The 12,385-nt window shown below is 37.6% G+C and overlaps 1 protein-coding gene across 1 annotated transcript in view; it reads left to right on the top strand.

Moving 5' to 3' along the window:
- The first annotated feature begins 1,387 nt into the window (after positions 1–1,387).
- ENPEP (glutamyl aminopeptidase) overlaps positions 1,388–12,385 on the top strand; it is a 111,601-nt gene continuing 100,603 nt past the window's right edge. Inside the window, exon 1 of the mRNA XM_081230479.1 lies at positions 1,388–2,224. Within this exon, the coding sequence (XP_081086605.1) occupies positions 1,575–2,224 (650 nt within the window). The 5' untranslated portion in view covers positions 1,388–1,574. The remainder of the gene's footprint in view (positions 2,225–12,385) is intronic.

Here is a 12,385-nt window from a genome sequence, read left to right on the forward strand (position 1 = left end):
AATAGTATATCCTATCTGGGAGATTCACAGTGTGATGGTGGTGCCACCTGGAAGCTCTGAAAGAATGGAAGGTAGTGAAAGAATATTCTTAACTCTATCTACCACAGCACTGCCTGCTTTGCAATTATATCTATTAATATTATCCATGGATTGCACTTTGGGAAATATTGACCAAGTTTTTCATGGTTACTTAACCCTTAAACATTTTTCCTCTTCAGAGAACAGAGGCAGTATAGTTAGATATTTGGATTTTGGACTCAGATAACCTGAGTTCAAGCTCCAATTCTGTGACCTTGAGCAAATGACTTAACTCTTTGAATGTCAGTCCTTCCACCTCTAAAATGGGCATCATAATAGTATCAGTCTCATAGAGTTGCTGGTAAATCTTAAATGATAACTTCTATGAAGTACCTAGCATAGTGCCTGGCATATAGAAAGCTAATTTTTTATATTTATGATTGTACTGCTACTATTAGAGATGGCTTTGGATGTATACATCTTAGCTACTCATAAACATGGAAGTCATTATTGTGATTTCTATCATCTTGAGCTTTTCATTCAGAGGCAATAGGTTTGGGCAGATAACAGATCTTTCAACAGCCAACTTTGCATCTGGAATCTCCTCCAACATCATCTACCACACTCTAAGCTAAAGAATTCAATCTCACTTAGGCAAGATTATCTAAGAGTTTAGTTATTTAACCTAACAAGTTAATCAAGTTTATCTTCCTTGTCCTTCTGTCCTTCCAACCCATTACTTTTCTGTCTCTCTTTTTTCTTCTTATGCTTTTCAGCTCCAGTACTGCTTTGACTAATTTATGTTTCCTTCTCTCTTTCATCCAGCATCAACTGAACTGATTTAGGGTGACCTGGCCATGTTTTACTAATCCACCAATTCAACAAATAATTACTCAGTACCTAAGCGGTCCTTGAATTTATGTATCACTCTGTGCACGGAACTCCAGGACCTGACTTTGGCAAAAGGCAGAATCTGAATGTTTACATAAGAGGAAAAAAAATGAAAACACAGCTACCTAAAAAATAGCTGAGATGCAAGAAGCCCTTTGGTTAGGAGAGAGAGACTGTGCACACAACAGGAAGAAGCCACAGACTCAGTGGCAAAGGGTGAGTTTTTCCATCACAAGCACACCTCTTTCCCAAACGCTCTCTCCTCGAAAGCTGCTGACAGAGCTTTGGCAAAGGATCATCCTCCCACTGGCTGATAAGCTAAGCCCTGTTTTATATTTAACTCACTCCAGTAGGAGGGGTGGAGTGGGGGATGCGTTGTTTGTAAGAGGAGCCGTGACAATATTCTCGTCAGTCTTCTTCCTCCAGCTCAGCTCCTCTTCTGGAGTCCTTACCCCACCCCCTTGATTCCACATTCATCCTTGAGTGTCTAGTGGGAACGTGAAGGGAGAGGAAAAGATTCAAGCAGCCAGAGAGAGAGGTGTGGGAAAGGCGAAAGCAGGCTGCCAAACCAGGGAATTCCTTCCAGTTGAAGAAGGAAGACTGCTGACGTTAGTTAGTTAAATTTAACAACCTTTTATGTGTAGCATTTGACTTTGGAAACAAAAATGATCTTGGAGGAGGAAGAAGGCTCTAAGAGATACTGCATTAAAAAGAAACATGTGGCCATTATCTGTGCGGTGGTGGTGGGTGTCGGATTAATAGTAGGACTTTCCGTGGGCTTGACCAGATCGTGTTACTCTACCGACGGAGGACAGGGCACAACCCAGGCTCCTTCCCACAGGCCTCCCACTTTGAGCCCTCCACAGCCTCCCACTTTGAGCCCTCCACAGGACCAGGGAGTCTGCCCTGCCAGTGAAGATGAAAGTGGAGGCTGGAAAGATTTCAGGCTGCCTGACTTCATCAACCCAGTGCACTACGACCTGGAGGTGAAGCCCCTGTTGGAGGAGGACACGTACACGGGCAGCGTGAACATCTCCATCAACGTGAGCTCACCCACCTGGAACCTGTGGCTGCACCTCCGGGAGACGAGGATCACCCAGCTCCCGGTGCTGAGGAAGCCCTCTGGGGAGCAGGTGAAAGTCAGGCGGTGCTTCGAATACAAAAAGCAGGAGTATGTGGTGGTGGAGACAGAAGAAGAGCTTGCACCCAGCGGTGGCAAGGGTCTCTACCACTTGATCATGGAGTTCGCCGGCCAGCTGAACAGCTCGCTCGTGGGGTTTTATAAAACAACATACATGGAGAAAGGACAAAACAAGTAAATTTTTTTTTTGCTTTATTTCTCCAAAGATATATATTTGCTTTCCATTTCTTCTCCTTCCCTTTCACTTTCCACCTTTCAATTATATTGATGGTCTGATCTTTATCTAAACTTGGTTTCATTTCTGCCTGTTCATCTGGGAAGCAAAAATTCTTGACCTTTTATATTTTCAAAGCCTACCACAAAATTTGAAAGTATTGAATGAGCTGCATGGCGTCTAAAAAATCAGTGTAAGTCCTTTATTTCATCAGGGAAAATCATAATATACTGCATTCTATCCTTAATATTTACATGAACTACCTCAAACTTTAAAAATACATGTGTCTGGTAAATTTCACTGGTGATATTCTTGGGCTATATGGCAATGATTTTAAAGTGAACTTTTAAAATGATATCACACTAAATTTAAGTGAAAATCAGTAAATATCAATTATAATTTTGTCTGTTTTACTGGAGAAGAAACATTGAAAGAGTATGTAAAATCCAAGCAATTGTCTTTGTGTTTTCATTTAGGAAGGAAGGTAGGACTATGTCTTTTTAATCTCATATGGCCAGAACCATGTTTTACAGATAGGCTTTCAATAAATACTCATTGAGTCCATACATTAGTGGTAGCACACGGATAAATCTTCAGGCTTATTAACTATCATGCAGTATGCCATGGTTATGCTAAGCCTTTTGTTACATAAAAGATATATTAAGCAATTAAGAACATAAGTATATCCCCCACACACAGCCCTCCTAGTATACATGTATATATACTTGCATTCCCTGAGTCTAGCCAAGTGGTTACTTGCCTTGTCGCTCAATCAGAGGCTATTACTAGAGCTTTGTCAAAGGCATAAACTCTCTCAATGAACTCAAAAAACCTTCACTCTGTGGGTGTGGTCCTTGCATCAGAGAGGAAGGCTACACCTGAGGTACCACTGAACTTGAACCTGCTTTGACCTTTGCCTACTTAGATTCTGAACAAGTAAATGATTAAGAAACCTTATATCACTATTCAGAGTGAGACTGAGGCCAGCCCTCTGAATATTCTTTTCCTATGTTGTTTTAAGCATTTTATAGAGCAAAGCAAATCTTTTGGTCAAAATTCTTCCTATTGTTTGTCAGAGAGACCCAGGGATAAAAATAAAATATTATACTTTCTTATCTCACTGTGCAGTACAGCAATAAACTGAATAGAAATGATAGTCTGAAAAAATATTTGGAGGGATCATGTTCATATAGATACTGTATCTTTTTTTTTCTTTTTGTGGTACGCGGGCCTCTCACTGCTGTGGCCTCTCCCGTTGCGGAGCACAGGCTCCGGACGCACAGGCTCAGCGGCCGTGGCTCATGGGCCCAGCCACTCCGCGTCATGTGGGATCTTCCCGGACCGGGGCATGAACCCGGGTCCCCTGCATTGGCAGGCGGACTCTCAACCACTGCGCCACCAGGGAAGCCCTAGACACTGTATCTTAATATTACTTGCAAAAAACAAGCTTCTTTATTGTTTACATATTCTTTCTGTTTATAAAAATTACAAATGTTGAAAGCATAGGAAATTATAAAAAGGAAAAAAAGAACCTATAAATAATTTCACCACCCAGTGGTTAGCCCTGTTAAAACGTTAATGTATAGTCTAATTTTTTTTAGGTAATCAAAATTGTAATTATGTCTACATATCTCTCTCTGTCCATATACCTTTTAACTGAATATATTGTAAGCATTTCCCTTTGCTAAATATTTTCAAGAATCTGATTTTAAAGATTGTGCAATATTCCACTGCATGAATGCACTTTTTTTAAAACCAATTCCCTAATGTTGGACATTCGAGTAGCTTCCAGTATTTTATTACTATAAACAAGTCAGAAAGAACATAGTTGTAAGTACCTCTGTAAGTGTGTGTCTATTTATTTTCTCATGTTAGGATATAGTCCGAAAAATAGAATTGCTGGGTCAAAGGGTACAAATATGTCAAGAAACATGTAACATTTATTTTGTTTAATTATTTCATAAATAAGACACATTCACTACAGAAAACTTGAGAAACAAAATTATAAGAAAAAAAATCCATCTATAAGTCCATCACTCAAGCATAGTCATTGTTAGCATTTAGGCATTCTTCTAGCTATTTTTTCTGGATACAGATAAACATGGCATTATTATGCTGTATATAGTATTGTGTAACATGTTTTTACAATATATCAACACTTTAACATATAATTTGGTATTCTTCCACAAATGACTTAATGGATATATGATAGCCCATTGTATCAATATAATGTAATTCATTCAACTTTCCCATTAGATTTGGGCACTTAAATTGCTTCTACTTTTTTACCTATAAACACCTATAAAATGTAATGAACAACCTTATAAAAAACTATGAATAGTATTTTCTAATATTTCTATAGGAAATTTCTTAGGAAATTGGCTCAAACTACAAATGTACGAGTGCATGCGTGTGTATATATACACACATCTACACATATATAACACATGTGCATGCACGTGTGTATACGTGTGTCTCCAAACTGACTTTCAAAAATATGTCCCAAATTACATTTCCACAAACAATGAATGAAAGAACTTATTTCTCTGAGCCTTACTAATGATAAGATGATTTTTTTAAGTGTTTGCAATTTGGTAAAGGAATAATACTCTAAAGAATATCTACCTTCAAGAGATTCTAAAAATCTGTTAGTGTAAAGTGAAAACAAGTCAAAACTTTTAAATGATCATTGCTGAGTTTAAAACTGCTTTTTGGGTTGTGAAAACAACAGAAATTGCATCTGGGTAAAGCCATCAAAATACTTTATAAAATTCTATACACTACAGGAAGGCCAAAAAATATGGAACACAGTTCCATTAATAAGTTTCTGTTATATATTTTATAAGTACAAAAAATTACTAATGCTAAAATATATATTATTCATTCTAACTCTTTGGATTATTTTACTGTATGAGTTAGTTTTATGATAAGATATATACTTGAGAGATGACATTCTGAAACTTAGCTGTCTTAGTTGCTAAAATACTCAGAAATACTAAGTGACGCAAGGTTGGGGAGGAAGGCTGGTGCTCAATTAGGCTCCCATGGAGGACTGGTGTCACCAGGTTTGTCTGTTTTCATTGGTAGCAGATGAAGCTCTCACATTACACAGGATGCAGCCAGTTTTGCACTGCACACATGGTTTTGGAATGGTTCTGGAACATACTCAATAACCTCATTTAGGCTCAATGGAATACTTTTTGTTTTTCTTATTATGAAATATTTCAAGCATATGAGAAAAGTGCATTGTTTTCTTTAAACCCTGTGAATAACATTTTGACAATGCAGGCCTCTCTAGTGGGTCTCATCTACAGAGTGCAGAGGAGGGTCCCACAAGAGTGAGTTCAGGGGGAACAGCACCATCCTTTCAGATTATAGAGTGAACTTTGTAATATTTGCTGCTCATACAATTTCAAATGCCATCAGAGTAATACATTTTATGTATACCATCAAGATTATACTTTCCAACCCTTCTGCCTTATTGTAAAATTAACTCCAGGATTGAGTATATGCGGTATGGGATATGACCGTCGCAATCACAATGCAAATAAACATTAGTGCACTCAATAGTAACCAAAATTACTTGATTTCTGTAAATACAACTGACACTTGAACTTCATGGAGAAGAGACAACTATCTGAGCTTCTTTCCCTCAAAATTCAGAGGCAAATGGAGACTTGGAGAAGGTAGAGCCAGTTTAGAGTTCCCTAGCCATAATAATTGTATCATCTCACTGGGGAGAGAACTATAGTGAGGCTCAGGAGAAGAAAGTTTGGGAAACTTAACAGCCACTTTTCCTACTCTCTGGTCTATTCCTTTGGGTCTGAGGAAAACCACTTTGAAGGATTGGAACCTTTGGAATGTTTTCCTGCCCACACCACTAAACCGCTTCAACACTCTTTCTCAATAGTTATGTAGGATTTCCAGTTGTTCTCTTCTCGGAGTTCCCCTCTACTCACATCTCCGAAGTATATAACAGTATTCTCTTCTCTCCAAGGTTCAGCATTTCCTTCTATTCATTTGGATTGCTCTTACACAGCATTTCCTAATTATCTGTTCCAGAGAGTTCTAGTTGCATGGGATATTAATAGATATTGCCAGAAAAATGCAAGGGAGGGATTCTGTGGCCAAATTTCTTTGGGAAATAATACTAAACACAAAATTATGTTAAAGGTTTTTAAACTTTAAAGTTTTTTAAAGTGGTGGGACTTTTCAGAGACTTTTACATGATAATACTCATTATGAACCTCTAGAAGCTGCCATAGTATGCAGTTTCCCAACTGCATGAGACTGTGGAATCTTCTGTGGGTCCCTGAGGGTAGGGTCCCTGTGTCTCCCTTGTTCACTACCTAGCACACAGAGAGAACTTAATGATTATTAAATGAATATATAGAAATTTTCATATAGGCTTTCACACTAGTGTCCTCTGGAACATGCTGGGACATGCTGCATCGCCACAGCCTCTTTCCCATAGAGGAATCCAATTTCGACCAATGATACCTCCACCTTCCCACTCAGGATGGAAAACTTCCCTTGGTTCCTTTTCTCCCTGTCTTGTCAAAGGCAAGAGAAGTCAGTAGAATCTTTTTTTGACTTAGGAATACAGTCTTCATACTTTAAGGACTGAGAACCACTGGAATTGACAGGAATTACAACAAGAATTTAAAAGAGGGACAGATGGTTTCCGGTTGGGTTTTCTGGGTTTTTACAGCATTGCTGGGATTGAAGCTGAATTTTGATGTAATGGTGGGATTTCAATAGGAAGAGGCAAGCAAGAAGGTAAAAAGCAGGCAAACAGGAAAGGCACTAGGTCAAAAAAGCATAGTAGGGAGAAGTAAGTTTGTAGGAGAGGTTTATATGAAGAGGCTAGCTAGAGATAACTCTGGAAAACCCACAGGAAAAAAAAAGGTAAGGATAATTAATGACAGGCATTATGCAGGAGAAGTTAACCAATGACTATTTACATGGGGAGAAAAGAACTAAATCTATACATGAGTATATGAGAGAAACTGCAGTTATCCAGGAAAGAGATTATGAGGATCAGGTAGGACAGTGATTTCAGGACAGACAGAAGAGAACATAATGGAGAAAATAGCTTGCAGGTAACATAGTCAGGATTTGCAGACTGACTGGCTGTGGGGAAGAGATGAGTTATAGATCTAGGATGCTCCAGATATCTGATCTGATAGCCCACACCTTTCACTGATATTGAAAATAGAAGAACCAGGTTTAGAAGGGAAGGTCATGAGTTCGGTGGCAGATGTGTTGAATGCCTGTCAGACATCTAGGAAGAGACGTCTAGTAGGCATTTGGATAATTAAATCTGAAGCACAAGGTTAGGTCTTGTGATAAAAATTTAAGAGTTAAGTGGAAACAGAGCAGAAATCATTGAGATGATCATAATAAAGTGTGTGTGTGTGCACGTGTGCGTGCATTATATCCTCACGCACAGATATGTACACTCATTTGTAGTTTTGATCTTGACATTTTAATTGTATGTCAGTTTATTCATTGTATTGATATGTCGAGCTATCAGTATGCACATTATCAATAAAGAACAGCTTCAGCAGGGGTGTCTTGTTTACTTGTTGCAGGATGCATAGTAATTTCCTTTATTTTGGAAGCAAGGAAACAATAAGAAATATTACTTGACCTTGAGTATCCTCTACATAGAAAAAAAAGCATTTGGAAAATAAATTTAAATAATTAATTGGTTCAAACCACCATAAAAATAGGTTGGAGGGCCTTCCCTGATGGCACAGTGGTTGAGGGTCCACCTGCCAATGAAGGGGACACGGGTTCGTGCCCCGGTCCGGGAAGATCCCACATGCCAGCGGAGCGGCTGGGCCCGTGAGCCATGGCTGCTGAGCCTGTGCGTCCGGAGCCTGTGTTCCGCAAGGGGAGAGGCCACAACAGTGAGAGGCCCGCGTACCGAAAAAAAAATGGTTGGAGTTTGAATAATCTAGATGGGTTGTCTTGCACTGATCAGCTCCTCTACCGAATTCTGGAACCCTTTACTAGTCTGCAAAGACACTTCATTGTGGCTGCCTCGCCTGCATCAGAAGTCTTTCATTTAAGTTTTTCACACAGACCTTGCTGTTTATTTTGTTGGCTCAAGATATTAAACTGATGAACATAGCCTGAGAGTCTTCATTGGAAACAGTATGCCAGATGATTTATGAGGTAATCAAGTAGTTGGTTTTTTCTAAGTTGATTCAGAGTGAACGGTTGGTGCTTGCAATCATCACTTCCTCTCTCTTCAGCATTCTCTAAGGTCACCTTGATCTGATGCACTCAGAGAAGTCAGAGGAATGACGTCCCTTTTGTAATTAAGCTACACAGAATTATACTTTTAATGTGCTGGGTCTAGTAAGTGACTTAAAACACAGAGAGGCCCCTATGTACAAATGGTTTACCTCAGCACATTTGCCTGGCATTATAATTATTTAGGACATACCCAAGAGTTACTCCTGAACATACTGTGAGATTAGCCGGGCCTTTTCCATTAACTTGCAAATCAACTCATCTAATTTAAAAAAGAAGTTTCAATCGCTGAATAAAACCTCTCCAAAGAAGTTGTGATCTAAAATGGTTTTGTATTGCTATCTCATATACATTGTTTTCAAATCTGCATATATTTAGAAAACTTTAGTAACTCTGGATGGAATGTAGCATATACAAATAGGGCCTTTTTAAATAATTGAAGTATAGTTAATTTACGATATTATATTAGCTTCAGGTGTACAACACAGTGATTCAATATTTTTATAGATTATACTCCATTTAAAGTTACTATAAAATATTGGCTATATTCCCTGTGCTGTACAATATATCCTTGTAGCTTATTTATTTTATACATAGTAGTTTGTACCTCTTAATCCCCTACCACATTTTGCCCCTCCCCCTTCCCTATCCCCACTGGTAACCACTAGTTTGTTCTCTATATCTGTGAGTTTCTGTTCTATTTGTTTATTTTTTAGATTCCACATATAAGTGATAACATACAATATTTGTCTTTCTCTGTCTGACTTATTTCATTAAGCATAATATCCTTCAGGTCTATGCATATTATTGCAAATGGCAGACTTTCATTCTTTTTTATGGCTGAGTAATATCCATTGTATACATAAATACTACATCCTCTTTATCCATTCATTTGTTGATGGACACTTAGGTTGCTTCCATATCATGTCTATGAACACTGGAGTGCATGTATCTTTTCAAATTAGTGTTTTTATTTTTTTTCCAGATAGATACCCAGGACTGGAATTGCTGGGTCATATGGTAGTCCAATTTTTAGTTTTATGAGGAGCCTCCATACTGTTTTCCATAGTGACTGTACCAATTTGCATTCCCACCAACAGCGTACCAGGGTTCCCTTTTCTCCACATCCTTACCAACGTTTGTATTTTTTGATAATAGCCATTCTGACAGGTGTGAGGCGATATCTCACTGTTTTTATTTACATTTCTCTGATGATTAGTGATGTTGAGCATATGTTTTGTGTGCCTGTTGCCCATCTGTATGTCTTCTTTGGAAAATTGTCTATTCAGGTCTTCTGCCATTTTTATTCAGGTTGTTCATTTTTTGGGTATTGAGTTATATAAGCTGTTTATGTATTATGGATATTAAGCCCTTACTGGTCACATCATTTGCTAATCTTTTCTCCCATTTCATAGGCTGTCTTTTTGTTTTGTCAATGATTCCCTTTGCTGTGCAAAAGCTTTTAAGTTTAATTAGATCCCATTTGTTTATTTTTTATTTTGTTTCCTTTGCCATAGGAGACAGATTTAAAAATATATTGCTACAATTTATGTGAGTGTTCTGCCTATCTATTCTTCTAGGGGTTTTATGATTTCTGGTCTTACATTTAGGTCTTTAATTTATTTTGAGTTGATTTTTGTATATAGTGTGAGAAAATGTTCTAATTTCATTCTTTTACATGTAGCTGTCCAGGTTTCTGAGCACCATTTATTAAAGAAAATGTCTTTTCCCCATTGTATATTCTTGCCTCCTTTGTCATAGATTGACTATAAGTGCGTGTGTTTATTTCTGGGCTCTCTATTCTATTCTATTGATCTATGTGTCTGATTTTGTGCCAGTATCATACTGTTTTGGTTACTGTAGCTTTGTAGTCTGAAGTCTGAAGCCAGAGTGTGATATCTCCAGCTTTGTTCTCTTTTCTCAAGATTGCTTTGGCAAATTGGGGTCTTTTGTGGTTCCATATGAATTTCAGGATTATTTGCTCCAGTTCTGTGAAAAACATCATGGGTATTTTGATAGGGATTGTATTAAATCTGTAGATTGCTTCGGGTAGTGTGGACATTTTAACAGTATCAATTCTTCTAATCCATGAACCTAGGATATCTTTCCATTTCTTTGCATCACCTTCAATTTCCTTCATCAATGTCTTATACTTTTCAGAGTATAGGTTTCTCACCTCCTTGGTTAAGTTTATTCCTAGGTATTTTATTCTTTTTGACATGATTTTAAACAGGATTATTTTCTTGCTTTCTCTTTCTTTTGGTTCATTATTACTGTACAGAAAAGCAACAGATTTCTGTATACTAATCTTGTATCTTGTAAGTTTACTGACTTCATTTATTAGTTCTAATAGTTTTTTAGTGGAGAACTTAGGGTTTTCTATATATAGTATCATGCAAATAGTGACAATTTTACTTCTTTCTTTCCTATTTGGATGCCTTTTGTTTTTTCTTCTTGTATGATTGCTATGGCTAGGATCTCCAATACTATGTAAATAATTGACAAGAATGGACATTCTTGTCTTGTTCCTGATTTTAGAGGAAAAGCTTTCAGCTTTCCACCACTGAGTATGATGTTAGCTGTGGGTTTGTCACGTATGGGCTTTATTATGTTGAGATATGTTCCCTTTATACCAACTTCAATGAGAGTTTTTATCATGAGTGGATGTTGAATTTTGTTAAATGTTTTTCCTACAGCTATTGAGATAATCATGTGATTTTAATGTTTCCTGTTGTTAATGTGGTGTATCACATTGATTGATTTGTGGATCTTGAACCATCACTGTATCCCTGGAATAAATCCTACTTGATCATGGTGTCTGATCCTTTTTATATATTGTTGAATTCAGTTTGCTGGTTTCATTGAGGATTTTTATATTTATATTCATCAGAGATATTGGCTTGTAATTTTCTTTTTTTGTAGTATTTTTGCTTACTTTCAGTATCAGAGTAACAGTGGCCTCGTGGGGTAAATTTGGAAGTGTTCCCTCCTCTTCAATTTTTTTAGAATAGTTTGAGAGGGATAGATATTAGCTCTTCTCTATATGTTTGGTAGAATTCCCCTGTGACGTTGTCTGGTCCTGGACTTTTGTTTGCTAGGAGTTTTTTTTTAGATTGGTCTAAAAATTGGTCAGATTGTCTATTTTTTCCTGCTGCAGTCTTGGAAGATTTTATGTCTCCAGAAATTTATCCATTTCTTCTAGGTTGTCTAAGTTATTGCTTTATTGCTGTTCATAATATTCTCTTATTTTTTTAATCTGTTATATTGGTTGTAATTTCTCTTCATTTCTTATTTTGTTAATTTGGGTCCTCTCTTTTTTCTTGGTGAGCCTGGCTAACCACTTATAAAGTTTGTTTATCTTTCCAAAAAAACAATCTCTTTTATTGATCTTTTCTATTTTTTTTTCAGTGTCTATTTATTTCCTTTCTGATCTTTATTATTTCCTTCTTTCTGCTGACTTTGGGCTCTGTTTGTTCTTCTTTTTCTAAGTCTTTTAGTTGGTAGGTTAGGTTTTTTATGTGAGACTTGTCTTGTTTCTTGAGGTAAGCCTGTGTTGCTATAAATTTCTCTCTTAAAACTGCTTTTGAGGCATCCCATAGATTTTGGATAGTTATGTTTTTATTTCCATTTGTCTCAAGGTATTTTCTGATTTCCTCTTTGATTTCTTGATTGACCCATTGGGGTTTTTGTGTGTGTGTGTGTTTTTTTTTTTTTTGCAGTATGCAGGCCTCTCACTGTGTGGCCTCTCCCATTGAGGAGCACAGGCTCCAGACAAGCAAGCTCAGTGGCCGTGGGTCACGGGCCCAGCCGCTCCGCGGCATGTGGGATCTTCCCAGACCAGGGCACAAACCCGTGTC

Source organism: Mesoplodon bidens (assembly GCF_964165515.1).
Source record: "Mesoplodon bidens genome assembly, chromosome: 1".
In the NCBI taxonomy this organism is placed as follows: domain Eukaryota; kingdom Metazoa; phylum Chordata; class Mammalia; order Artiodactyla; family Ziphiidae; genus Mesoplodon; species Mesoplodon bidens.